The 27,736-nt window shown below is 49.3% G+C and overlaps 6 protein-coding genes across 6 annotated transcripts; 4 read left to right on the top strand and 2 right to left on the bottom strand.

Annotated features, from left to right (window-relative positions):
* Window positions 1-140: 140 nt before the first annotated feature.
* On the top strand, window positions 141-2,096 carry L228DRAFT_254282 (hypothetical protein; the record flags this gene model as incomplete). Its single annotated transcript, XM_018333820.1, has 5 exons — window positions 141-292; window positions 363-510; window positions 584-691; window positions 761-1,512; window positions 1,577-2,096. The coding sequence occupies 5 exons, from the start codon at window positions 141-143 to the stop codon at window positions 2,094-2,096; spliced, it is 1,680 nt and encodes a 559-aa protein (XP_018185216.1).
* Window positions 2,097-3,005: 909 nt separating this feature from the next.
* On the bottom strand, window positions 3,006-8,855 carry L228DRAFT_241415 (putative nucleoporin; the record flags this gene model as incomplete). Its single annotated transcript, XM_018331329.1, has 4 exons — window positions 3,006-4,412; window positions 4,469-7,714; window positions 7,772-8,720; window positions 8,785-8,855. 4 exons carry the CDS (start codon window positions 8,853-8,855, stop codon window positions 3,006-3,008), a joined length of 5,673 nt encoding a protein of 1,890 aa, XP_018185215.1.
* Window positions 8,856-9,331: 476 nt separating this feature from the next.
* L228DRAFT_254280 (anthranilate synthase component 2) lies at window positions 9,332-11,728 on the top strand (the record flags this gene model as incomplete). Its single annotated transcript, XM_018333819.1, has 2 exons — window positions 9,332-9,651; window positions 9,730-11,728. The coding sequence occupies 2 exons, from the start codon at window positions 9,332-9,334 to the stop codon at window positions 11,726-11,728; spliced, it is 2,319 nt and encodes a 772-aa protein (XP_018185214.1).
* Window positions 11,729-12,370: 642 nt separating this feature from the next.
* On the top strand, window positions 12,371-14,064 carry L228DRAFT_250720 (hypothetical protein). The gene is made up of 5 exons (XM_018333398.1): window positions 12,371-12,667; window positions 12,753-12,947; window positions 13,111-13,161; window positions 13,317-13,462; window positions 13,549-14,064. The coding sequence occupies exons 1-5, from the start codon at window positions 12,487-12,489 to the stop codon at window positions 14,014-14,016; spliced, it is 1,041 nt and encodes a 346-aa protein (XP_018185213.1). The 5' UTR covers window positions 12,371-12,486; the 3' UTR covers window positions 14,017-14,064.
* A 1,001-nt stretch (window positions 14,065-15,065) lies between these two features.
* L228DRAFT_250719 (hypothetical protein) lies at window positions 15,066-16,163 on the bottom strand. Its single transcript, XM_018333397.1, has 2 exons — window positions 15,706-16,163; window positions 15,066-15,646 (listed from the first exon to the last, which is right to left on the bottom strand). The coding sequence occupies exons 1-2, from the start codon at window positions 15,716-15,718 to the stop codon at window positions 15,177-15,179; spliced, it is 483 nt and encodes a 160-aa protein (XP_018185212.1). The 5' UTR covers window positions 15,719-16,163; the 3' UTR covers window positions 15,066-15,176.
* A 9,049-nt stretch (window positions 16,164-25,212) lies between these two features.
* L228DRAFT_37949 (hypothetical protein) lies at window positions 25,213-27,413 on the top strand. The gene is made up of 5 exons (XM_018336541.1): window positions 25,213-25,425; window positions 25,521-26,508; window positions 26,576-26,902; window positions 26,954-27,059; window positions 27,138-27,413. Exons 1-5 carry the CDS (start codon window positions 25,394-25,396, stop codon window positions 27,221-27,223), a joined length of 1,539 nt encoding a protein of 512 aa, XP_018185211.1. The 5' UTR covers window positions 25,213-25,393; the 3' UTR covers window positions 27,224-27,413.
* Window positions 27,414-27,736: the final 323 nt, after the last annotated feature.

The following is a 27,736-nucleotide window of genomic DNA, read 5'->3' as shown; positions in this document are numbered from 1 at the left end:
CTTTCTATAATTTGTGGAGACGGGCTTCAGACAAGCTTATTTGTGCTCTGAGATTGCACGAGCTTGAACCGATCTGATCCCCAAGGCCCTCACTTCCCTCCTGTTCAGGCTCGCGGACCGCGTTTCCTTCCGCTACAAAGATGGCCGAAAAACAGCTGTATGAGGTTTCAGGCCCTGAATATGTCGCGAGCGCCGAGTCACCAGTGGATCGCAAGGATCGCAACATTGGAGAAGCTGCCGAAATCTACGGAGATATCCAAACTGCTGAGCATTATGGCTATGTTACCCGTGGGTGAGTATTATTACCAGCGAAGTCAAAAAAAGGCAAATCTAGTATCCAGAAAGCTGACCGCAATCCCCAGACTCAAGTCCCGTCATATTCAATTCATTGCCTTGGGTGGTACAATTGGAACCGGTCTCTTCTTAGGTATTGGATCGGCCTTCACCACGGCTGGCCCTCTTTCGGTGCTCCTAGGTTATACCTTTACCGGATTTGCCATTTTCGCCATGGTATGTTGTTAACCCCCGACTCAGCTCAGGAAGCAGCTAGGGAACGACGAACAATTTCTAATCGTGTTTGCAGATGCAATGCTTGGGAGAAATGGCAACATGGCTTCCTCTTCCCGGTGCTATCCCTCAGTTCTGCTCCCGTTACGTCGACGATGCTATGGGTTTCGCTGTCGGCTGGAACGTAAGTTATCCGATCAATATCCATTGAGTCGGGAGAAAAAATATATTCTGACGTGTGCTCTTTTGACAGAACTGGTACAATTCTGCTATTACTCTTTGCGCCGAAATCTCTGCCGCGTCCATTGTCATCGGCTTTTGGAACGACGATATCAATGTTGCAGCATGGATCTCAATCATCATTGTTGTCGTCCTCTGTCTCAACATTTTTGCTGTGTCCATCTATGGTGAGGCCGAATTCATATTCGCCAGTATCAAGATCGTCACCATTGTCGGACTCTTGATCCTTGCTCTTGTCCTCGACCTCGGTGGCGGCCCGAATCACGACCGTCTGGGCTTCCGTTACTGGAAACACCCCGGTGCGATGAAGGAATACAAGAGCAAAGGTGATCTTGGCCGCTTCTTGGGTCTCTTCTCCACCTTGGTCAACGCGGCTTTCAGTTATGGTGGTGTCGAGATGGTTGCCGTCGCTGCCGGCGAGGCCGAGAACCCAAGAAAGAACATCCCCAAGGCCGTCCGACGTGTCTTCTGGCGTATCCTCTTCTTCTACGTCCTGGGATCCCTCGCCATCGGTGTTTTGGTGCCGTACAACGACGCAAAGCTTCTTGGTGCTCAGGCCGCTGGTGCTCCTGGTGCTGCTCGTTCCCCATGGGTCATTGCCATCTACCGTTCCGGCATCAAGGTTCTCCCTTCGATCATCAACGCCGTCATCCTCACTTCGGCCTCATCTTCCGCCAATGCTTTCCTCTACACTGGCAGCCGCTACCTCTTTGCGCTCGCTCAGGACAAGCAGGCCCCTCGCTTCCTCCTTAAGTGCTCCAGAACGTAAGTTTCTCTCTCTCTCTCTCTCTCTCATCAGTGTACCATGTACTAACGCATACACATACAGTGGCGTCCCCTACTACTGCGTTGGAATCACCGCGTCCATCTCGCTCCTGACCTACTTGAGCTGCTCCAGCGGTGCCAACAAGGTGTTCTCCTGGTTCCAGAACCTCGTCACCATTGCCAACCTCTTCACCTGGATCTCGATCCTCATCGCCTACCTGCGCTTCCACAAGGCGCTCCAGGCCCAGGGCGTCGACCGCAACACTCTCGTCTTCAAGTCGAGATGGCAGCCCTACACCGCCTGGTTCGCGCTCATCTACTTCCTCGTCATCATCCTCTTCAACGGCTGGGCCGTCTTCGTCCACGGCGACTGGAACGTCAGCGACTTCCTCGTCGCCTACATTGGCATCCCCATCTACCTTGGCCTCTACGCCTTCTGGAAGATTGTCAAGCGCACAAAGTTCGTCAAGCCCGAAGAGGCCGACATTTACAGCGGCAAAGCCATCCTCGATGAAGAGGACAGCAAGTGGCCAGAGCAAGTGCCCAGAAATTTCATCGAAAAGATTTGGTTCTGGATTGCCTAAGTCACTGCTTATTAACAAACCCTTCCACGTCTTGCCACCTTTTTGCAAGATTTTTTGCACTTTGTGTCTGGCTTTGTTTTATGCACATGATGAGCTTCGCGGGTGTCTGTTACTACAGCGGGGAATGAAAAGCGTCTCTGTTGAGTTGCTTTTTTTTAAGAATTTCTAGGCGTTTGTTGCGTGAGTTGTTACGTTGTTGCCGTTTGCTGGCTATGAACTGATGCCGAGAAATACCCTCTTCTCTTCTTTTTCTCTTTCTTTTTCCCTTCTCAATATATTATTTAGTCGCTTACTCTAGATATATTAATATCATCTGTGGCGAATAATTACCAGTTGGCACAAATGTAACGCATTTGGTGTACCATGAAAATTTCCGTGAAATGCATATTCGACACACACACAGCTCTTGTTATTCCCAAAATCAGAATAAGAAGGGAAAAAGTCTAATCTTTATTACGTCTAACGTCAGATCAGGCGTTGGTAGGCTTTCAGTGTCGAGCTAGGTTCTCCACAGTCATATTGGGAATCACCTTAACCCCATGTTTCCATGTTTGAGATCTAAGTAACGACAAGAGGCAGAGACAAGTATCGGAGGAATTTAAAAAAAAAGAAAGAAAGGAAGGAATAAAAGCTAAAAGGAAAAAAAGAGAATAAAAAAATAAATAAATATGAGTTTAAAACTGGGACAAAATACTTTTATCGCCTCAACTCCGAGCAAACGATGAAAACGAACAGGACCGAAACAACAAGAAGGGGGAAAGAGGCTTTGTCTATTTCCACAACCGATGCCGTTAAGAAAAGAAAAAAAAAAGTTAAAATTATATCCCAGGTTTTTGATAAGGTTGACGTTGTCGAGCATAAACGGGGGACACATCTCCAAGCAGCACTTATTACTGTGGGGGATCATCTTCATGACACGCCTCCCCCGTTCAGGCATTTCAGGGCCATGTCAAGGTCCGCGACGATGCGCTCCTCAAGTCTGCTCTCCGCGCCGCTTGCGTCCGAAAGGGGCTTTTGTCTGGCCATTTCCATTTCCTTTTCGGTGGTCGGCACGATTCTGTCTCTGAGGGCGCGCCTGCCTTGGAGCCAGGCGTCAATGTCCTCCTTGAGCTGGGATTTGTCCCAGCGCAATTCGGGAATCTCGATGCCAGCTACGACGCCGGTGGCGGCACCAGCTGCGCGGAAATTGTCAAGGATGAAAGAGATGAGCGCGAGAGAGTGGGCCTCGGATGCCATGTTCAGCGTGATACACCCGGCTGTCGAGGGATTTGCGGTTGAAAGCGTAGACTTTGCTTCAAAGCTGGCTGCCGAGCGGGCCAATTGGTTGGGATATTGATTGAGGAAGAGCGCAACCTCGACCGCGACGGCAGCACCGACCGCGTCGAGAAAGTTGAGACACAAGGGCAGAATGCCTCGCGCCCAAATGGAGTAAAGGCGAGGCTGCTCATCAAATGGGCCAACACCATTGGGACGACTGAAGTAATTCATAATGTTGGCGGTCGAGAGATGTGTGAGCACACCTTCGACGGCGAGCTGCTCGGCCATGGCTGAAACGCTGGAAAGCTCAAGAAGGAAGAGTATGCTTAGCTCACCGTAGACAGGATCGCCGTCAATTGCAAGCTGATCAGACCAAGAATACAGGGTCGTAGCATATCTTCCTATGCGACTGTCGCAAAAGAGCCCCACCAGCTGTTGATGTATCATTTCTACACCAGGGATGCGCAAAGCTGTCTGAAGAATGGCAGAGAGCAGAGCCAGATCGGCAGGAGAAGAACGCTGAGGGTTGTCATGCAGGATTGTGGCAACCGCACGGAACCCCCCAGCTACTGCCGTTCCTAAGATTTCAATGATTGTCTTTGTGATTTCTGGCGAGGCGCTCGCATTGTCTTGCTTTGTTGGTGAGCCGCTAAGTCCCTGTGTAGGTGCGGAGGCCGTAGAGGGTAATGGGCTGACTGCTTGAATTTTTAATGCAAGGAAGAGTATCTTTAGTAGTGTCCGTAAATAATCGGCATCAGGGCCCGCGAGAGCGAGTTCAAAGTCGGTAGAGAAAGAACGAATTGCTCTCCAGGTATTTTGCAAAACTGCACGGACACTTGCACTATTGGCCTTTGCTTCTACAAGCCGCTGCATCAGAACAAAGGCAAATTCGGCGCGAAGCTGTACTAGCCGACCGAAGATATTCTCCGGTAGATGAGTCTCAGCATTTGAGACTAGACATTGGTTGACGACTTTGGCCATAGTCTCCTGTAGCTGGGGCTCATAGGCTAGGATACTACTAAGTTCTACAGCCAGAAATTTCCAACTGTGCAGTAGAGCCTAGAAATACAGTGAGCACACGGCGACGATCCTGGGTATTGCTTGTTTCCACTTACTATTTGGGACTCCACGACAGACATGTTGATATTCGCTCTCGCAACCTCTCCAGCAAAGCCCTGGTGATTCGTGCCTTTCCATGAAGGTTCAAAATCCAACATCTTTGAAGCCATTCCCAAATCATAGAAATAATCGCGGCCGAACGATCTCTTCTGTAACAATGTCCTCTTAAAGTTTTGAAGCTTGCAGCTTCGGAATTTCTTCTCAAAGTTTCTGCGAAGATTGCTATGCAGAGACGCATTATAAGATGGGTTGCGTACAGCATTCTCCGCAAAGAAATTCATCTTCGAAGCTAGAGTCTTGCCAAATGAGATATCCCCAAGCTGTCGCGAATGGTGAAGGTACATTGCGAGAACCTCGGCTACATATGAAGCCATCTTCACCTGGTTACAGTCATTGAGCGTAGTCTTCGTGTCATTCAAAGCTTTGAACGGAGCTAAACCGGCGGCGAAGTCTGAGATAGCGCCAAGAAATCCAGAATGTCTTTGAATTTCGGCCATTGCCCAAGGCCATGAATCTTCAGCCAAAGCCACGAATTCTAACATCGCGATAGCCTTGTGTGGTGGGAGATCATGAAGCCGGGTTAACGAATCCAATGCGACGGTCAGCAAAGGCTTATCCCGAGACGGCTTGCTTGCAGCCCCCGTATCTTTCCCCTTCAACGACTCGCGAGGAGTGCTTCCCGTGAGCAGGTATATCGCAAACCATTGTTGCCTATTGCTCACGACAGCCGAGAGTAGATTCCAGATGGCAATCTCCAGCTCAATATCGTCTAGCGGTCTATCAAGAGCTGATAGCACGGATAGGAATGTCTTGGCGCGCTCCGGGCCCAGATGCCCTAACAATGAAGGGGGTTCTTTGAAATGGAAAGCCGCCCTGGTGACAATTGCTTCAAACAAAAGAACAACAGGAAGCCTGTAGCTTTCGTCTGCCGCGTACAGGCGCACTAGAAGTGGTGCAGCTTTGAAAAGCTGCTTCTCGAGGTACGAAAATGGGAGCTGAAGTAATTGGCCTACCCGGACAAGAGTAACGCAGAAATGGAGGGCTGACCGGACCTGCAATGTCCAGCGTCGCAAAAGCACAAGGAAGAGTGTGGAATTGGGCGTGCTGACACCATCATAAAAGATGCGGAGAATGGGAGAAATAGGAAGGTCGTTCGGAGAGGCAGAAAGAAAAATATCGAGGAGGTTTGCCGCAGGTGAGGCCAACACCGCCGTTATCTTCGCGTCTGCGTCTGCCGAGTCATCTATGCCGTGAGAATAAGAAAGAATCTTTCGGAACGTAGATATAATCATATCATTGATTTCCAGTTTTTCGGTCATATTGACGAATTTCCAGTTAGGGGAACTTTCCAAAACGTCGATTATGATTTTCTGGAATCCCAAAAGAACTCGCTTAAGAATGCGGTCAGGAACATTGCCTGAACCATTCGACGCTGCGAATCTTGTGAGAGATTCGGTCGTCTCCTTCCGCGCAACAGAGTTGATGACGGCATCTTCCACCAACGCATCAAAGATCCGGATGCAAGAAATCAAAAACTCATACCGACCAGTGACCATTTCAGTTGATGCAACAAGGGCGGCGAGCTGCCCACCTCTGCCGTCGAGCTCAAGCAACCTACTTCGAGCAAGGAATGGCCAAACTCTGCTTGGAAGGATAGAAGTCAAAGCATATATGAAATGTGCGCAATTAATGACGAGGGCTAACGAGCTTTCCGCCCCAGACCGCCGCTGTTGCCACTGAAGCTCTGCCTCAAAAATGTCGAAGATGACCGATATTATATCGTGATTGCGATCTAGGCCATCACTTGCTTCTTCTAAGATTCGTTTGGCTGCAGCGCCATCAGTCGGGCCTGCTTTGCCATCCCGCTCTACCTTCGCAGTAGAAGTTATCAATTTCGTAAGCAAGCCTACTGTTTCAGTGATAATATCTTGAGCGGACGCATCTCGAGAGCCAATTTCATCGTGAGATCGATGGGAAGCTTTCTCAAGCAAGATACCAAGATATGTTAAGGCGGAATATCGATGTGTCCACATTATAACAAGCGGCTTCGATTCTGCAATAACCCTACCCTCCGTATTTGGCAAGATCGTGAAACCGGCCTTTCCTGCAGTGTCCTCAGCGAGCACGAGAGCAGTATTATCACCGGGAGCTGTTGAGGAAGGTTTTCCATTCTGCTGTTTCGACGACAGCAGATCAAGGTCCTCCACAGCTGTAATCAAATTGGCATTCTCATCTTCCCGCGACGTCTGGTATCCTCTGAAAGCCGGTGGTAGAACTTGTGTAAAAGTACCCATCTCGCTGAGAAATTGGGTGACAACAAGATTTCCTTCAATGTCAGTAGCTCGATATGCTGCCAAAGCTTTGCATAGTTTGAGAAATGGTAGAGCCTCATAGGGGAATCTCGATTTTGCCATGATAAAAAGCTTTTCGACAAGGACCTCGTCTTTCGCAAAGATTGCGAGGGGGTCTACCCTGCCAGGGGCAAATCCACTGCCGACAAAGTCCCAATAGCGTTCGCCACCGTCCAAACAAGCCAGCACAGACTCTATGACTTCTGGAAGATAGTCGACAAAGTCCAAGCTTGTCCTGATCAAGTCTAATAATGAAGCGCGCATTCTCACCCCGGCCCCGTCTTCCGAGCCAAATGGTGTGCAGAACTGAGTTGCCAAGCGCAACACAACATCGAAGACATGATTGACATTGACAGCGCTCCTCGCGAGGAAGGAAATTGGGTCACCATCTAGGGGAACGTCCATGACTGCTTCCAATATCTCCTCATAAAAACTAACAGCTAGCGAGGCGTCACTAGCCGTGGATGGCCGCCGCAACTGGTAAGAACGACCCCCGCTCTCCGTAGCAGATGGCTCTCCGCCTTCCGTCTCCGAGGATTCTGAAGCTACAAAAGAGTCCGCTGCTTTTTGAGACTGACGAAGTTCCCATCGTTCTCTTCGAGAATTTGCAATGACGCGAAGAGTTTGAAAGATGACACCCCAAGCAAAACCGGCAGGGCTGGCAATTTCGACACACGCGCCCGCAGCCTCGACGAGAATCTCAGTCACCTGGCTCATTGTCGTTTTATCATCAAGATATGGGTCGGTTGGTCGCGAGAGGACCTCGTTTCTTGGCCGGTCAGCGGAGTCGACAAGCTTGGCACATGCTAGCGGCGTCTTCAAAATGGCAAGAGAGACGATGGATAGCATCGATTGGAACGGGGGAAGCAAGTTCCTCTGTTCAGGAAAAGGCTGGTGATCGTAACGTTAGATTTGCAGCTCAGCGACATGTGGCTTTAGAATACTTACAGGCTCAAGCCGGTCAAAGAAACCGTACTTTGCCATAAACGTGAACCACGCAAGGAGCACTTCTGACGAGGTGAGGTGCGGGGAGGAGTCAAGGAGCACAAAAATCAGCTCCAGAATGTGAATCATCTCCAGGATCTGATTCCGGCCCCAGCTGTCCTCCATTTCCGGTCGGCCGCCTTCCTCCTTATACCACTGACTACCCATTTCCAGCACTTCTACCCTCTCTTGGAGACATTCAATGCACCTAAGGATACTGCTTTTCCCCTCCACCACATATTCCGTGTCGATGCCACACGCCTTGAGAACAGCATTACCTGCTTCAGGAACCCAGAAAGGCAGCTCTTGATGTGATCGATGACTTTGAGTTGCGGTAGAACCTGCTGGCGTCGCTGCATATAGAACCAATGTGCTGACCTTGAGCACGTATCTTCGCTCTGACAAATATCCTTTCAGTAACCTTAGTTGCCGATTCTCATCTGACCCAAAATCCGCTGCGTCGACTGCTTGGACGCCTGATTTCGAAGGTATGACAGATGCATTTGGACGAAACACTGATGAGCCAAGCGTTGTGCCCCCAGCGGCCTCTTGCACACTTGCGGCCTCCTCCTCCGAGAACCCCGTAAGCAGATGGACTGCTGGTCGCGTTTGCCATTCCAGGATGGCAATTCGAAGGGCAGAGATTTCGTCAATCCGGGACTCTTTGCTCAACCATAGGGCATCATCTTTGATCTGATTGATATTGTACGAGCCCTGAGCGTTAGGTGCGACGTTGATAGCAGCTGTCCTTGTCTCAAAACTTGATTTTGTTTGCGCTGTCGGCTTCTCGAAGGGGCCATTTGGGCGGCTTAGAAGGTCGATCGTTACCGGATCTTTGAAAAATGCCCTGAGCCTAGAGCTATTCCCAGCACGATCAATATCTCTCAGGGTAGTGAAAGCGGTTTTCCATGATCTAGATTCCACAGACACCCAGTATTTAGCTTCAACCTCTGAGTACCGATGGAAAAGCTACTCACATTATTGGCTGTTCCCCAGAGAATACTTTGTCGAGTGGGGGAAAATAGGAAGACTCCCCTATAGGTGCCATGAGTACTTGCACCGTCGGCCACTTTGGGCATGCCGTTCAAAGCATCTAAGACGGTGAAGAAATCACTTTTGTGGTCAACTCTTTCAACAGACTGAATTTCCAACGCGTTCAGAGCAACAAGACGTCAGTGGTCAGTCCTGCGTCCCGTAATAAAACAAAAAGATATGCACTAATTGTACGCGTACCTTGCTGCATAAATTTGCACAAGGAAAAAATATCTCTGCGGGCTGCTGTCTCAGGGTACGTACTTTTGACTCGGCCGAGGACGCCGGACCTCCGATGTGCAATTGTTAGCGGACCTCCCTTGGTGGAGTAATCGGTCAGATAAATATATACTAGAGCGCAGACTGTGTATGACTCGAACAGCTTCAAACCGCCTTATCCAACGGTTCACTCTTCCCGACTCAATTTGAGGGCGACCCTTTTGTCTAGCTTGGACAAACGCCTAAGACCCTCACATATACAGCTCTGTCAATATGCCGGCACCGGATCTGGTTGATCATTCACCCCACCATCCGGAGCCTGCCCCGCCTGTGGACAGTGCTTCAAACTTGATTCTCATTGACAACTACGATTCTTTTACTTGGAATGTCTATCAATACCTAGTTCTTGAGGGTGCGACTGTTACAGTTTACAGAAATGATAAGATCACCCTAGATGAGCTCATTGCGCTCAAACCGACGCAGTTGGTCGTGAGCCCTGGTCCTGGTCATCCCAAAACCGATTCTGGTATCAGTCGAGAAGCGATTCGCCATTTCAGTGGAAAAATTCCCATTCTCGGTGTTTGTATGGGAGAGTAAGTCTTTTCTACTTATTGCCTACATGAGGCTTGAATAATTTCATCTCGTGTGCGCGCTAATCCCTATCATTTCAGGCAATGCATTTTTTCCGTTTTCGGAGGTGAAGTCGACGTGACTGGAGAGATTTTGCATGGAAAAACATCGCCTCTGCGGCATGATGGGAAAGGATTGTTTGCGGGGCTACCTCAGGATCTCCCTGTGACTCGATATCACTCTCTGGCTGGTACACACCGTTCGCTCCCAGAGTGTCTTGAGATCACGTCCTGGATCTCAAGAGGTAACAACGCCAAGGGTGTGATCATGGGGGTTCGCCACAAAGAATATGTGATTGAGGGCGTGCAGTTTCATCCGGAGAGTATTTTGACGGAGGAAGGAAGAGTCATGATTAAAAACTTCCTCAGAATGCAAGGTGGAACTTGGGCAGAGAATGAGCATTTGCAGGGCTTGTCATCGAACGCAAACAAGACTGAAAAGGTTTCCAATGGCTTGACGAGTGCACAAGCTTCAGAGGCAACAAATAAACCATCAATCCTCGAGAAGATTTATACGCACCGTAAGGCCGCGGTCGCGGCTCAGAAGCAGATCCCATCTCAAAGGCTCTGCGACTTAGAAGCCTCCTACCAGCTCAATCTCTCTCCGCCGCAAATATCTTTCCCGGAGAGACTGAGGCAGTCACCTTATCCGCTTTCTCTAATGGCCGAGATTAAGCGTGCTTCGCCTTCGAAGGGGATTATCTCTCTGGCTACCTGCGCTCCGGCGCAGGCCAGAACTTACGCCCTCGCAGGGGCCAGTGTCATTTCGGTCTTGACTGAGCCTGAATGGTTCAAGGGTAGCATTGATGATCTACGGTTGGTTAGACAAAGCCTGGAAGGCATGCCGAATCGCCCGGCTGTGCTACGAAAAGAGTTCATCTTTGATGAATATCAAATTTTGGAGGCGCGGCTAGCAGGTGCCGACACTGTGTTGCTCATTGTCAAAATGCTGGACGAAGAGACCTTATCAAGGCTCTATCACTATTCTCAATCCCTCGGCATGGAGCCCTTGGTTGAGGTCAACACTGCGCATGAAATGGATATCGCAGTAAAGCTAGGCTCGAAAGTGATCGGTGTGAATAACCGAAATCTTGCTAGCTTTGAAGTTGATCTAGACACCACCAGCAGACTTATGGACAAAGTACCCAAGGACACTATCGTTTGCGCTTTAAGTGGTATCTCCGGTTCTCAGGATGTCGAAGCATACAAGAAAAATGGCGTTGGTGCAGTACTTGTTGGCGAGGCTCTCATGAGAGCCACCGATACCACAAGATTTATCGCGGAGCTGCTTGGAGGCACTGAGAAATCACAATCACCGATCCATACGAAGGATCTACTGGTCAAGATCTGCGGCACGCGAACTCCTGAAGCTGCTGAGGCGGCTGTCCAAGCGGGAGCCGATCTTATCGGTATGATCCTTGTCAAAGGACGAAAGCGCTCAGTATCTAATGATGCTGCCATCCGTATTTCTCAAGTCGTTCACCAGACTCCAAGACCGAATGCGAAGCCAACTTTGCAGCCGGAAGCCAATGCCAGTGCAGCAACTGAATTCTTTTCCCATGCTAGCTCTACATTTTTGTCTCATCCCAGACGGGCTCTGCTTGTGGGTGTATTCCAGAACCAACCGCTTTCATACATTTTGGAGCAACAAAAGATTCTAGATCTAGACATCGTGCAATTGCATGGCTCTGAACCTGTAGAATGGGCTGCTCTTATCCCCGTTCCGGTAATTCACAGCTTCAAGCCTGGCGATCTGGGCATTGGTCGGCGAGGCTTTCATGCTCTCCCGCTCTTAGACTCTGGCTCTGGTGGGACAGGTCAAATGCTGGACCTTGGCCAGGTTCAAAATACCCTCAGTAAGGACTCCCATCTCAAGGTCATCCTAGCGGGTGGTCTAGATGCACAGAATGTCAAATCGGCTTTGGCACAAATTCGGTCGTCTGTTGTGGCTGTGGATGTGAGCAGTGGCGTGGAAGACAACGGAACTCAGAGTATTGAAAAGATCAAGGCATTTATCACGGCCGCCAAGTCTGATTCGTGAGGCGGTCGTCATTCAACAATAGATAGATCTATACCAAGAAAGAGAAAGGTTTATTATCAACATCGGTTCACCCTCCTATCACTTGCTTAGGTCTGGGACTTCTCAATATCGAGTGCGCATAATCAAGATAAATCCTTCACATTTAATAGTCGTTGACTTGAAATTCCTTAGCCCAACAGTGTTATCTGACGCTTCCAGGCAACGCCACAAGAAATCAGGATATCATCAGTCTCTTCCTAGAGTTTATCACGGTATATTCACAAGCCTTGTGGCTCGTTCAGCTGCACTGGCTCATTACTCTTTCTCCGGTATCTACCCTCTGCGAAACTTTAAACACCTCCGCATACTCCAACCTCCCATTCTAAGTCAATTATGAGTATTGACTATCCTCAGTTTCCATTAAGGAGTCAGAATTACCAGCCTTTGAGGAGATACGTATTTGTCTTTCTCGAAAATTGCCGTTAAATTATTGCCATTTCCATATTGAAGTTTCATACCTTTTATTCCAGAGAGCTCGCATCTTTCGTTCTGTTAGGTTGTACCAGTGTGGATTCTCCTAACGTCATTTGATCCCCTGCCGCCGGTCGTCAAGCCATTTTCATATTTCAAGAATAAATCGACCTGCTTTGACTCCTGTCTTCACGCAATATCATTCTTAAGAAGAGTCTTGTGCAATACTGAAAGCTATCTCACTCACTTCGAGACTCGCTAATCAGGTGATTATACTCTGACCATCGCTGGGCTTGACTCGCATCATTATGCGCAACTGCTTGAAGCGATGTACCATCGCTATCAGTGGCGAGTTTGGCCCCGGTCGATCAAACGAAAATATTAAGCGTTGGATAAAGAATAATGGGGGAACACTTGCCAGTGGCATCACAGAGGACGTAACTCATGTTGTGTGCTCAGAGATGCACTATAAGCGGAAGACTGGGATAGGCATGGACATATTTTCTCTCTTCCCTACTTCTTTTCAGGGCATCAAATCCCTTTGATATATCAGCAACTAACTCCCAAATCGCAGTTCAAAAAGCTCAAGTTTCGAAGAAGATTAAGATTGTCTCATTCGACTGGCTTGAAGATACCTTACGGCGCCGGTCACCGCGCAGGGAAGGTCCTTATTTGTGGAAGAACTTGCTGGTAACAAATGATAAAAGCAAGAATAGAGCGACCAAAAGTGAAACCGCGAAAACCGTCAAGAAAACAGTAAGAGAGAAAGGTGGGTTAATCTTGTCATGCAACTAACTGTTTTGCGTCTGCGAGATATATTTCCAGAGTGGAAGTATTATTTCACAATGGGGATCTATCCCGGTTGGCAGTTAGTGATGAAGTTCAACTTTTAGAGGCTAACGTATCTGCCTATATGGCATGTGGGGTAACAGCAGCATCATTTGCAAAGGGTTGTGATGATTCCATTGATAGCCTCTTGGCCGGTACGTTTTTTTTTTTTTTTTTTTTGGCTATTATTCACCTCGTCGAAGGCTCTGGATCATATCCTCTCTCCGAGAGTCAGTCTGTGGGCTCTCCTTTTTGACATGTTGAAGGCTTTTTTGAACAATTAATCACTCCCAAGGTTTCTTTCAAGCAGATATTTTTCTTCTCAGCGCTAATGGCACGGGAACGGGTGGTCCAGAGAACTACCACCTATACCAAGACGAGACCGGCCTCGTGTACGACGTTACGCTTCTCCGAACGGATGATGAGCGCAAGATAAATGAGCGATATCATCTAAAAGTAAGTGTCTCTTAGATTACTTCTCCAGAATTATGAAATCTCTATACCGTAACGACCTGTATGAGTTGACCTATATGTCATTGCAGCTCTTTGAGTCTCATTTCTTTCCATCTTGCTATGCCACCGCCGCAAAGTATTATCGAAATAGCATATCAACAGCAATCGTTCTAGCACCTGTTGCGTCCACTTTCGAAACAGCCTTCGAAAAGTTCCAAAGCTTCTTCAGGGGCAAGACTGGGAAAGCGTGGGAGGACCGCTTCAGTGAGGACCAAACCTCTGCAACTCGCACCAAAGTGTCGGACCCTGAAGGGAGGTTCCTGCAAGGGCTTATTCAGGAGATTGAAACAAGTTGCCAACCATTTCTCTACGTCGCCCCGTCCAATGATTCGGCACGTAGCATCATACAAAATGCTCCTATCGTCAACGGTCAGTACATGAGCGAGAGTGAGATTCCGCTTGCCGTTTACGGAAACACAGAAAAACAGGCTATGGAGAGAGTCTGGGATAAGGAATCTTTGAGGATTCTTCTGGACGAAAAGCAACCGAGAAGTTGATATTGATTCTGGGATAACAAAAATTCGCATTTGCTTTCCCTCTGGACGAATTCATTTAAAACTATTTTTTTTTAAAAAAAATTTTTTTTTTTTTTTTTTTTGGTTCCTTCCTTTATTATTTATATGATGGCATCATAATACAACTGCCAGTGAAGAAGATACGTCTGATTTTCAGAGTTTCTATTTAATCATCAATTTTTTCTCGTTCTGCCGTTCATTGGGTAAATCTAGATGATCAGAAAACTCAACTTCATGCACGTCATGGGGCCATGCAAGTAGTAAGTTGCCACCAATACTTCGGCTTGCGTCGATTCGTACTGCTATATACCAACGTAAATCATCGACGTTGACAAGTTAATTTCATGAACGGTTGACACTCTAGAGAAGCACCTTGCATATTTGAATGTCTATTCTTTCATCGGGGAGACGGACACCCCAACGGCATTACGAAAACAGTGGCACAGCAGGGCGTCGAAAGGCAGCAGCGTTCAGCCAGCCACCGAAGTCCTTTGCTCTTCCACGAGTGTTTTTTTCCTAGCATGGCAACCGCAGAACAAGGTGGAAAAGCAAGGTATTTGAGGGAAGACAATCATGGACTCCCTGTTAGATGAAAAGTACGGAAATCGGAAATAGATTTCGTGGAAATGTGCCACTATAATTGGTTCGTCTGTCGTAAGATCAGCGTAGATTGACCTTCGGGAATCGGAGAAAGAGCTACGATCTAAATTTATTGCAAGAATGCCACGATTTGGTCAATATTGTCCTGGAACACATAGCACGAGCCACCCAATCTTCGCCAATTATGAATTTTCAAGCCCCCAGAATTGAATATCAATAAGAGACCAAACTGTGGATATAAATGGTCTATATCAAGTTATATTAAACACGACTGACAACACCGCTTCCATTCGTTTCAAATGGTACAGTGATAAATCCTACCACAATCAGTGTCGGCTTGTTTCTCGCTCGATCGACGCCTTGACCAGTGCTTCTCGTCTCAAGGGCACCAATAGGTGAGCCTTGAAGGGTCTGCCATCGATCAGTGCACCCCTGTCGGTAAAGTGCATCTCTCACAAAGATCGAGCAGCGTTAGCAACAACGCATTGATCAACCGTCAGGCACCAATCTATACTGAAATTCTATGTGTCCAGTGTACAGAGCTACGGAGGTAAGGTCCACCAAATGCAGGGTATGGTGCAGTAACGGAACATATGACTCAAGATCCGGCTCATCCATCGGTAAAAGACAGAGCATTGCAGGTTGGCACTGGCCACTTGGGCTGCTAACCAAGTAATTTCCGGGTCGGAATGGCACTCAATGATTCCATTCCTCGCCCAAGCGGCCAGCCAACTATTTGATGTGGATTTACAACTTGCGGGATTCGATACGACAATCCAGGGTGCTTCAGGCTGTGTCTTGCATCTTAGGAGAGAAACATTGATATTTGGCTTCTTGTCCGGATCGAAGCCATACTGTTCGGGTCCAATCAACCCCTTGTCTTTATAGGAGAATCGAACCATCTTCGCAGATGTCGAAAGGCTACGTGCAGAAATAGTGGAAACCGAGCGCCACAGCATGTGTCTGACGTCCAAAGAGACACTGAGTTCCACCAGAGACTTAGAAAAGTAATGTGGGTTGCACGCGCTACCTACCTCGTTACCAAAGATTGGCTGGCTAAAGAAGGCGCAGAAGCAGCAACCATTTGGATCAATGGCCGATAACGTGTGACCACGCTATAAGGTTACGATGCATGCTCACGTATGCGGTACAGATCAACGCAGGTTTTTGAGGACCATCAAGCCAATTCAATAGAACAATTACAACCGCAGTGATATTGGAAGTGTGGTGTCTAGCTACAATGACAAGGGTTCTCCGCTGGCAACAAATAATTGCGTCTAAAAGGAGGAGACAACTGAAGATATGCAATTAAGCAGAAGAATGACAAGAATATTTGAGAGGTTAGCATGAAGAAGAATGACGCCACTAAGGATCAGCCCCCGACACTAGACATCCCGCTGAGGTGAGATGAGATGCGATGAGATCAGATCAGATGAGATCCAAGCCTCTTTGTATGTCTGAGGCGCATGGGCCCCAAACGCACAAAGTTAGGTAGTTATTAACCAGCAGTAGACTACATTATCGCAGACCGACATCGGGAACGGCCGTTACCTCTCCACTACGTCAATCGGATTCTACAACAAAGTTTGTGATTCCATACTGTGTCGGGCAGGAAGGTACTCCGTAGGCGGTTAAGAGCGACCTCCCCATGTGTTTGAATCATTTCGAGCAATCGCAGACAACGCGAGATAGGCAAAGCAATCCCCTACTTTCCAGGTGCGACGTTTGTGCGTAAGCCACACCGCATCCAATTAAACAGACGCGGCTCATCCACTGTACATACAATATGGTACAGTGCCTCGGTCCAGTACGGCCCGCCTGCAACTCAGACCGAGAGAACAGGATCTATGGCGCCTGGACAATCAACCCTCGAAACGAGGATCGGGGCGAAACCGGGAAGGGTTCTGGGATCAACGCGTCTCTACTCCTTATTGATCACCGCCACTATGCAAAAGGGTTTTGCACCTCTTTCTCTATTCAAACGCCACGCGTACATGGAAGGTGAAAAGCCTCAGGTATTCCTCTTATCATAACGATGAGCGTACTCCATTGAAATCTAGACCAAATTAGACCAGATCGACGCCTTTGCATCGAGGACCCCTGAGAAAAAGCCGTTCATGATCACAGGTTGACGGGCGGGAAGGGCAAATTTGGGGTGCGTTCAGGCCCCCTTGTCACCCCAACGTGACCGACGCCGTTCTCATGTGTGTGATGTGATGAAGTGAGTTGCTTTTGTCCTCGAATTACAGAGTAGACGCACTGGATTGGAATCTCTACTTTCTGTCCTAGGCCCATACTTATTTATTGTTTAATTCTTTACGAAACACCCTACTCCGGATATTTCGGGATGTACCAAGGATCACGAAGCAAAGAGCAATGCACTGACCTTTATCATTATCGCCGGTGTCAGTGACGAATTAAATTTTCGACGAGATCAATTCTGGGAACAAATACAAGGGCGGAGGCACCATTTTCATAAGCTCTTTTTTTTTTAGTCTTTTTCGCATACTTTTCATTCATTGTGCACTTAAAAAGGGGAAACAATGATCTATTTCTTACATGCCAGCTAGGAGAGGGAGGTGGCGAGCATACTATCTTCATCATTCAGATAGCCAGCATTTGGCGCCGATTTCCCGTCAAATAATGTATCATGCGGCATGCCCTGCTGGATGCGCGATTAGGGAGGCCTGCCACGTTCCCCTCCCAAGTCATTGAGAGACGAGAGCGTTTTTGGGAAACCTACTCTTTAGATTTTCTCCATTCACAGCGCCAAGTATTGTTTGGCAGGGGAAGATGCATCTACCCTCGACAAAACCTCACTCTTACACAAACATTATCCTGGCTGGCTTCGCAAGAAGTGTATGCCGTACGTGATGGAGGCTAAAGAAGGGGGGGGGGGGGGGGGGGGGGGGGGGGGGGAGGGAGTGCGAGTAAATGATCGCTTTCGAACGACCGTTATTGAAGGCGCTGATCAACTAAGGCGATCCAACGGTCGGAGGATGATCCCTGCAGCGACCCCTCAAGCATGGTCATTGTTATCGTCATTGCTGCCAATTCTACTTTGTGACCTTTTCTTATACCATAGAGTCTGGGATTGAATTAAGCAGTCCGGGCACGATTACCTCTTACCAATGGGCGTCATTCGGAGCTCAAAAGTGGCATCTTTTTCGTTCAACCGCTCACAAACTCCAACGTCTGGAAAATCGGCCAACAGTTCACCGCGCGGATATTAGAACCGGATGGAGCCACATCGCCGGCAATCCGATCGGACAGCGTTCCGTATTAATTTATTTTCATTACTCGAGACACCCTCAGGTAAAGTCTCGTAAAATTTTTTTCGGTTTGGCCTGCTGCTTGACTTGAGACAGGTCAATTAGATCCTAGCTTCACTATCAATTATAGCCTGTGGTCTGCCCCACCATGATGACACGATCCCGCCATTCCCTGCTTGCTCCATTGGATTTATTAGCTACAACGGCCACTAAATCTTATGATTACTGGTAGTTTGAAACGTCGATCCCACCGGCGCTGATGATGGCTAGAATAATGAAGAAAAAATTTCCTCTAGTTCTGTGGCTATCTTGGAAGTAGTGGCGTGGGAAAATTCCAGAACTGGAGCATCAGACTCTTCGGCGATGATGGATAACGGCAGACACGTCCCTATTTTTGTTGTCTGAGCGCACTGAGCTCCGACACTCTATAGAGGACCTCAATGGTCTCCTTGACGAGACTTGCTCCAGAAACCAAGGCGTCTAACCGTCGAGAATCAATCATTCATCTTTTAAGCAATCATACCCTCATTTATCAAAAAAGGTATCGAGTATGGAAGGACTGTTGTTATTTCACGAAAGGGAAAGTGCAAAACAAAGGGGATTGCGGGTACGGGAGATGCCGTGCAACGGCTACTGGCGCTGCTGCCATGCGATATGCGAAGGAGCGTAGCGAAGCAGGAGAAAAATACTGTAACGACCAGGGGATGGAAAGGGTGGAAACCGCTCACCGTACGATATTGCTGAACTCCTACGGAGTAAGTTGAGCTAAAGGTCAAAGAGTTCGGTTACAGTTGACCTGGTGCTTGCAACCGCCAGAGGAAACAATAGACGGCGGGACCATCAAACCGCCCCGTGGTCTGGGGCTCCTGGCGCTCAGATCTCGATGACTTTTGATGCCGGTCGATGAGATCCTGGTCTGCACTGACAACGCCACCACAGCCCCGGCCGACAGAAATCAGGCCACTCGAGGGAGGGGAATCGCCCGAAATGAAATGGCGTCAGGGTCCGCAACGAATCTATGAAAAGCCTCCCAGTGTTCGACCCAAAGGTAATCTCCTAGTGAGCAAGCTCACCGAGTACCGTACTTTGGAATGATCTGAGATCTCTTTCCTTGGAAGTTTCGGGGGTTCCCCAAAAGCAGCCATCCTGCGGTCCCACTTACCCAACTAGGTTGAACCCGTCCTCTAAAGCGAGCGGGCGGTTCAGAGCAGAGACCAAAAAGGAGAGAGAAGCTTCTTCTTCGCTTATGAAAGATATCGGAATACTACGCACCTATAGTAGTGGAAGTTCCGTCAGTATTATCTTCCACAATGTAGCTGGCTTTTGGCCTCTACCACTTTCGATGATTCTTTTCTTGCTTTCAATTTCAATCATGCTTTTCATCGTGCCAAAGTCAACGCTCTTGCTATATTGGAAGAGTCAGCTCATCTAAGGTTCAGATAAAGTTAACAGTTCCTGAATATAGGTGGGCTAGGGTGTGTGTCGGCAAAGTCTTGACCCAGAATCACAATAAAACGTTGACCGATAGAGACTTGATTTCAAGTACCGCCTTCGCTAAGCAGTACCCCAACCAAGTTTCAATGCAAAGCTCACAACAAGCGCCATACTTTGGTCTCCGGTATACCGCTGTAACTTGAACGTCCTGCAGACTCCCGCCTGCAGCGGGGTCGATCCTGCTGGCCCAAACGCCCCCTTGACCCCCGGAGACTGATTATGGCACTCTCGTACCCGACCAATCAAGGTGAGACATTCTAAAGCCCTGCGGGGTGCCGTAATTTTCCAGAGATATACCTAACTTGGAAGGCGTTGCGATTGGGGTTTGAATGAATTGTGCCGGATGGCTCAGGACTCCAAAGCCGCCAAAGTCCATGTCTCAAATGAAAATGCACTCCGAAGTACTCAGTTTAATGAGGGACAACTTTCACTTAGCCGATTCTCGTGCAAAAGTTCGCTCTCCAGCCTCGCTCGCGTGGTAGAAAACTCTGACCATACAAACTCTTCGGCCCGCAAGCCAGTGTAATTTGGCGAGGCGCTAAACTGGTCGTGAAGTGGATAGCGGGTCGGGAACGACCAGGCGGCTGGGATAACCAACAACTCTAACTACGCAATCTGGGCAGATTGTGAAATCATGTCGTGGCCTGGGCGACTTACCCTTATCGGTCCAGAGTCGAGAAGTACCTACGAAGAGAGTGAATTATACTCTCATTGCAGCCCAGTGGCGCAAATAAGCGGAGATTGAGAGGATTCGATGATGTGTTTCAAGATTTAGAACGGATCCGATGGTCTGTATCTCTGAAAAGGGACGAAATTCTACTTCACCTTTTTGTGAGATCTTCTAAGCCGTCACTTTGCCTTTCATGTTTTCCTCTTTACTCACACTCCGAACCGCTACGGGATCGAAAACGGCTGACGACATCTGCCAGGCCTTCGGATCGGTACCGACGCCAAATAGCACGTGTGTGGGCCAAGAGAACTAGATTGAAGAGACAGGAAGGAGGATAGCCGGGGCCCAAAAGCGATACTCTGGATCAGAATCAAGGCTTGTGCTGAGGCAAGGGCATACTCCCACTTCATTTCCTTCAGAGTCCTACCTATCTCTGTCCGGGACCAAGCCCGCTAGCCACTCCCCCCAGCTCCAAAAGACGCCGTCACACCCCGATGGCCACGCTTTCGGTAGCCAACCAATGTTTGTTACTGTCGCTGTTACCCTAATCGGATCGTACATCTGGAAGGATGGAGCGAATCTTGGATGGGGGTCTGCATGTTTGTGATGCTGCAGGTCGCCTTCACCCCCTTGGAAAGAGAGCCTCTTTCTCCCTCTCCCTTGGGACTGACCTGCGGCCGGCCCGCCCAAGCCCGAGCCCGACGGAGTGGCAGAAGATGCAAGAATCGCGTGATAATGAGATGCGCCATCGGGTTCTGAAAGTGGCTATTCTGCTCCGCCTTACGCATTCCCGTAAGGTGTGCCGCTTCGTCAACACAAGTGTGTGCTCGGTTCGCTGCGCGAGACTTTTCTCGGAGAAAGCAACAGTAATGATGACTATTGGGGAAGTATCTATTGCAAGAGGGAAGACAAGGGGGAAAAAATGAGGCGCTTGGCGATGATGTTACAGTTCTGTTTGTACACACGTCGTCGCCATTGCTCCGACTCTCAAAACAGCATCGCTCGCTTGGGTGCCTCGTCATCTGCATCGATACACCCAGCTCCACCTACCTGTAGTCAATCCACATTAAGCATTCGCAGGCATGGTTGGTCTAGTTGGTTCCTACTCGCCGGATTCAACTTGACGAATATTGAACTGGTCTTGCATTATCTGGACGGAAGACCTGAGGTATTGATTGGTCGCTGCGATATGACCTTGACCGATGGAACCCCGAAGTCTTCCCGCCCCGTAATTGTCCCCCATTCTCAACATTCTCATTTGCAATGTGGCCATACGAAACTGATTAGTGATGTACAAGAACGAGGTAGATCTACCTTCAGCCTATGATCACAAACAGCTTCACAGATGTATCACGAGATTCAGACTGGTTCGAAGGTGGTCCGTCAGTCAGCTACACTGGCAGCTATGCTTGTGGAATATGACGTTCGCCCAGGAGCGTTCCTTCGACCGTTGTGGTATACATGCATTTTGCTCACGTTTATTTGGCGGTAGGCCCTTCTGCTCGGAGGCACGCTGGGACTGGTAAAGGCTCGACGTCGTGGCAAATAACAAGGGTGGTGAGGTTGCAGGTTATAGCTTATTCTTATTAAGATAGAAAATAGCAGTAACCCCGAGAGGTCGCTGCAGGCAAAACCCTTGTCCCTCCGCAGATCAGTCTCCTCGTCTGTTCTCAGTGACAAGCCGAGGCCGGGGGTTTCTGTCATTTTGTTTACCCTACTACTTCGTAACAGACTTTCATTTCGTAGGGGGATGGAGTGCAAACGATCAACGGGGGGCGTTCGTGGGTCGGTCGGTCGGCTCTCCTTGCAGCTTGCGGCACCACATGCTCTAACACACTCGTCTCGAAACCCGCGTCAGTCCGCTGCCCATCGTTCCCACACCTTCTTTCTGGTTATGAGATCGAGATCTCGGCATCTGAACCAGCAGATTTTACGTCAGAAGCAGATCGTGATGACTTGGAATGAACTAAGAGCCACTTTTCCCCCCCCCCCCTTCGCTCTGGTGATGGGAACCACCATTCGGGCGTTTAATTTCACTCTAGTGGGCCTCTGGTTCTGATACAATCAATACTTAATTAAGGTGTCAAGTAGAAGAGAAATACTCGGGAGTACCTCATTCAAAAGATAATGATGGGTCAGATTTGGAGGAGGGGGCCCTGGTAAATCATCAGTTATTGGGTCCCGAAGCAAAACAACCCGTCTGGCACCAAACGCCCTGCGGCGCAGGCTACTTCGGGCAAAACGCCCAGGGCTGCCCTTCTGAAAAACTGACACCCTTTCCCACACCTGGCCGCCCCTCCTTCCTTGGCACGTCGGAAAATATCATGACCATCCCCATCTCATCGCATCGCCGTGTATCGCATTTGAGTGACCAGGGGGTGACGGGGTGCTGGTTTGGGGCCTGAGTTTACTAATCGACGGCACGCGCGCTTTTCTGCCTCTATTTCAAAACTCATTCCTTTTCCTCTTCCTGTTCTTTTTGAGACATCAGTACCAGGTGCACGGCGCGTGGAACGGTGAAACGTTGCCCTCTGTTAATTCTTTACTTTTTACGGTCTGGTTTAATAACAGCAATCTTTCCACCCACTGCTATGGTTCCTTACCCTTTTACATACAGTAGCGCCCCTCTTTCCTCCCTCTTGCCACTGCCACATGCATGATTTAGAATCCCTCACGGCTTCACCCGCATGAGAGCGCGCCGACAGCGGAGGAGGAGGAGAACGATCGTAGCTACAAACACCAACAACACCAACAACACGCTGAACACCACCACCACCGCCACCAGCACTGGCATACTAAGCAGAAGCACAACCAGCCGTGTGAAAAAAAGGGAGTCGCACCATACCAACCTATGCATAACGCGAACTTGCCTTGACCCCGCCCATGCCCCGAGACGAGGTTGGGTAGCCCCCGTTCTTTTGCCTGAGCCCGTTGATCGCCCATCTGCTGCATCTGTGATCTAAGTTATAGTTAATCCTTCGGCTGCACTCCAAGGAGCATCTGCAGTGCAGCAGAAACCTACCCACATCGACTTCGAGAATAATCCCAGCCCTTTCGCTATGGATGCCTTTTTAAGGTCCACCACATTTGGCGATGCCCTTTCGTCAGATGTCAGGATCGGTATGTTATGTTTCTATTAGATTGTAGAGTGTCACAGACAACCGGAGCTGCTCTGTGTCTCCAACCGATAAGAAGAAAAATCAGGGAGAAGCTATTATTGTCGCGATAGGGTGATATGTTTCGGGCCCTGTTCAAGGATGATGCAGATACGCATCCATGGTATATTCCGTCGAAGAAGTAAATTAATTATCTGACTGCTGTTCTGTATCCTCGGTACCATGTCGTCTATGACAGGGCCCTTGTCAGTGACGGCCTGGTTTCCCGTTTAAATCACGAATGCTGCCATGTTGAAATGAAGATCCAGTCAGTCGGGATGAGGAGGGGGGTCCTTGCCAACACACGATGGGTGGTTTTATGCATCGCACAGAGGGGAAGGCCTAGATGAGGGATCAGGCAATCTTTGAGATTCTTTGCCTCGATGTTTTGGTCCATGATTTCAGTCGTTGAGATTTTTTTTTTTGAGTTATTTGAAGTTGGACTCTTCGTGCGCCGTCGCGCAGGGAAGCAGAACGGAAGCACGCCGGGTGGGCAAGCCACACGGGGGATTCTAACTATTGATGATTTGCCCATCATTCTTCTTTTTTGCCCTCCTGCTGCTAGAGCTGCAAGCTGCGTCGTTTCCACGCCCCGGGGCGCCACTAGCCAGACCAGCAATCTCTACCACCAGGGGCAGCTTGTGCCAATGCTATTATCCAACCCCCGAATGTCATTTGCTTTGGAGGGTTCAATTACAGTGTGATTGTTCTCTTTTTGTGACAATGACAAGTACATGAGGTACCTGCCTGAGGTAGTGCATTATCATCATTGTCTGACTTTTGTACTTTTCTGGTGTCCCTCATGATGTTAACTGACGCACTAACCACTGCTCTTACCGACGCTCATCCGGCCGCTAACCAGACCATCTTTTTGTTTCCCACTATATTCCATCATCCCGTCGATACCATCTATCCATCCGTCCATTCATCGTTCCGTCCATTCGTTCATCCATTCATCCATTCGTCTCCACACCCACACCCACACCCACAACTATTCTCATTGTACTTTATACGCACACACCCGCACTAAAAGGGATCCAGTTTACCCACTGCACCCTGACCAGCCCATCCAAGTCCAACGTTTCTACTATTCTTCTCCAAACACCACCACCACCACCACCACCACAGCCGCCTCTACCATTACATCCCCCTTCCACACATACGTTAACACTCACCCCCCCCCTTTCACTCTCTTGGGTATCGACTGCCACAAAACTTACCACCCCCCGGCTCCACCGTTCCAGCCCTGTATGGGACTTGGACCAGACGGCGAGCCATCTCCGATCTCGATGATCCCATCCTGGCTCCCGTCCAAGAATTAAGGTCCGCCATCAACTAGTTCGTCCCCTTCGAGAGAACAAATCGACCACCGTTCGTACATTTACATCGCTCGGCTTCCCGTGGGCCCAAATCTTGTCGCTTGCTCCGTCTTTTCTTTCCCTTCAAAGATCCCTACCCCCAATCTTGATCAAAAGGTCTCGCCTAGTTGTCATTCCTCGTTCATCACCTTCTTACGCTCTTTCTCGAGCACCACCACCACCGCCACTTTTACTATCGGCGCATTTCACTGGCGCTACATTGCCTGTACTCTCTCTTTACCTGAGCACAGTCTTTGTGGGAAATTCCTTTTCCACGATCACGGCCTCAACCTCGCATCGAAACTCGTTTGACTGGGACCCCTCTGGTTGGGAATTGTTTCGTGTTCGAGTGCAATCAATGGCCGCCGATATCTTGCTTTGGTAGACGAGCAGTGACCCCCAGCAGTGACGACTAACGTCGACAACGTCAACCGGTACAACTCGCATGCTTTGCCTCCCGAACGTCGTTGACCCCACAACGTCTTTCCAAGACCTGGAGTGCCAAATCCCCACTATCACGAGACGATCAAATCTTGACTTTGATCGAATCGGACCTTCCGAGACATATCTCTTACTGTCCCTGGAAGACGACTACAAACCAGCCCGCGATATCGGGATTTGACAGTGGAATGATTGAGCGACCCACACCTTGATTCGTCATTCTCTCAGTTCAATCAGTATCGGAGGGGAAAGAGTATCATTATATTCAGTGGTTCCAGACCCGGCACCGTCAAGCTGTCCAAAGATACCGTCGCTCCGTTGACGCTGGAGGGTTTGGAGAGTAGGAAGCGCCCCCGACTGCAGACGGGAATGGAAGCGGTAGATGGCAGCGGCAGGCAAAGGTCGGTTTTCTTTTAATGTTTGATGGGGGCTCACAATCCGCCTCCTGCCCGTCCGCAATCTCACCGTAAGGATTTTGCTTCTGACGCACCAGCAGGGATATGTTACCGCCAATTGCGCAAATGGACTTCAAAGGCATCAAGCGGGAAGAAGTTCTCTATCACAAGCCTCCGACAGTCCCGCCTTTAAACATGCCACAAACAGCGCAGGCCAGCCCGTCGACTTCCTATTCAGTACCGCCGCCTCCCTATACTTATCCCTCTTCTGTTGCCAGCTCAGTCCCGGCTCTATCGGGCCTGATCTCACCGCCAGAGTCTCGTCGGACGTCAGATGATGAGAAAAACCCGCGAACCTCTCAACGACAATCGCTTCCTTCCATACATGAAGCTCTAGGGGGTGAGCAGCCTCTGCCTTATACTGCTCCACCACCACCACCGCCTCCTCCACCGCCGCCGCCACCTGCTGCACCGCCATCCAGTCTCCATCCTTTGACTCCTACATCTCGTCCTCCACCTACGGACAGCCCTTTCCACCCGCCTCCTGGTCATTTCCCTTCCGCACAACCCGCTTATACATATTCCACGCCAGCCCAGAATTCTCCTTCGCGTCCGTCCGTCCACAATCCTTACGCATCGCAAGACCCTAGGGTTTCTGCTTCAGAGGCCTATGAAGCGAAACCTTCATTCTTGCACCCAGGAAGGGCTGTGCCATCACCCACCGAACCAGGTCGACCCCGTTTCCAGCCGCCTCCCGCCTTGGGCCCCACGTCTGCACCATCGTCGATACACGAGTCAAGCTCCAATTACGGAAGCCCAATGAACTCCCAATACGGGTTTTCCCAATACACCTCCCACCCGGGCTACGCGCCTTCGCAAGTAGGACCACCACCGTCGTATCACAGCTCTGCAAGCTTCACAAGCGCTCCTAGCGTACGACCAACTTGGAAATCGGACGGTTTGGAGTCATCGAGAGCTGAGGAGACACGAAAAACGGCTCCGTCAAACGCTTCACTAAGAGGACAAGCGTATGGAGAGTCTGTGAAACGACATCTGGACATCTTTGATTTGGAGATGTCCTTAAATGAGGTAACGTAGACTTTTGAGACTTGACCTCCGTTCTACGCTGCATATCATCTGCTGACAGGTTCAAAAGATTGCCGAAGGAAGTGGACAGATCTTGGATTTCTCCCGCCACTACGGTGCTAGGGCCCATCAAACGCAGCGTTCTGGCCCAGTGTTGAGCTCCATGCCGACCTTGTCTGAGTGTGAAGAGATGCTCAAGCAGCAGGCTCGCGTACACGATTATTTGTCCCGCGTTCGACAAATGTTGGTTACTCAGCAACATGCTATTGCGGAGCAACAGGCTCAGTCGCATGGGTATAAAGGCGCCCCCGACTACGAAATGGAGGACTCCCACTCCTATCACGACGACTCTAAAGCAGGTGGTTTCGCTGGACCGGACGCGAAGAAACGACGAGGCGTAAGATATTCTGGTTCGAAATCTTCCTACCCTGCTAATCTTGCGTTTCAGAGAGCTGCCCCACCGGGGCGATGTCATAGTTGCAACAGGGCAGAAACACCTGAGTGGAGAAGGGGACCAGATGGGGCACGAACTCTTTGCAACGCCTGCGGTTTACGTATGTACTTTCCTCCACCATGAGTAGCGCACTCGTATCTGATTGTGTACTAACCAATGTGCTTTTTTTCCCCAACAGATTATGCCAAATTGACTCGCAAAATGGGCAACAAAGGCGCCATTGGGAGCTCAAATTTACGACCAAGATCTTTGGGCTCCCCTTGAACTGGGCTCGACGCTCCTTACTTTGTGGTCGATAATACCGTGCCTCTCCAGAAACTTTGCCCCATTTTGCAACCATGGCATGTTGTTTGTGCCATTATGGGGCTGTCCAAGCCAACCCAATGACCTCTTATTTGATCTCGGTTTTCATTCCATCCTTTTCCTTTTGGCGCAGACCTCGTTTTGTCAGGGGCTCGCCTTTTAGGCGTTTTACGTTCATGCCAACCTTCGACTCGTTCTTCTGACGATTATTTTCCGGTATTTTCTTTCAGTCCCAGTCTCTTGTCCGTTGCGTAACTTGCCAGTGGACATTGGGCCTTCTCGCTTGACTTTGTCTTGGGTTTTTGAATTCTTCAGAAGAAACATCTTCGACAAAAGATGGAATGGGTACTCAGCACTGTACACATGCGCGCTTTCTGAGTATAAGGCGCGGGATCTACAGGAAAATATGGCTTTTTTTCTATCATATCCCTTTTAGGGGATACTGTCATCGTTGTCAGCACTTGAGATACCATT

Source organism: Xylona heveae, assembly GCF_001619985.1.
Source record: "Xylona heveae TC161 unplaced genomic scaffold L228scaffold_12, whole genome shotgun sequence".
Taxonomy (NCBI): Eukaryota; Fungi; Ascomycota; class Xylonomycetes; order Xylonales; family Xylonaceae; genus Xylona; species Xylona heveae.
The sequence above is the reverse complement of the archived record's forward strand: the minus strand, read 5'-3'. Positions and strand labels throughout refer to the sequence as shown.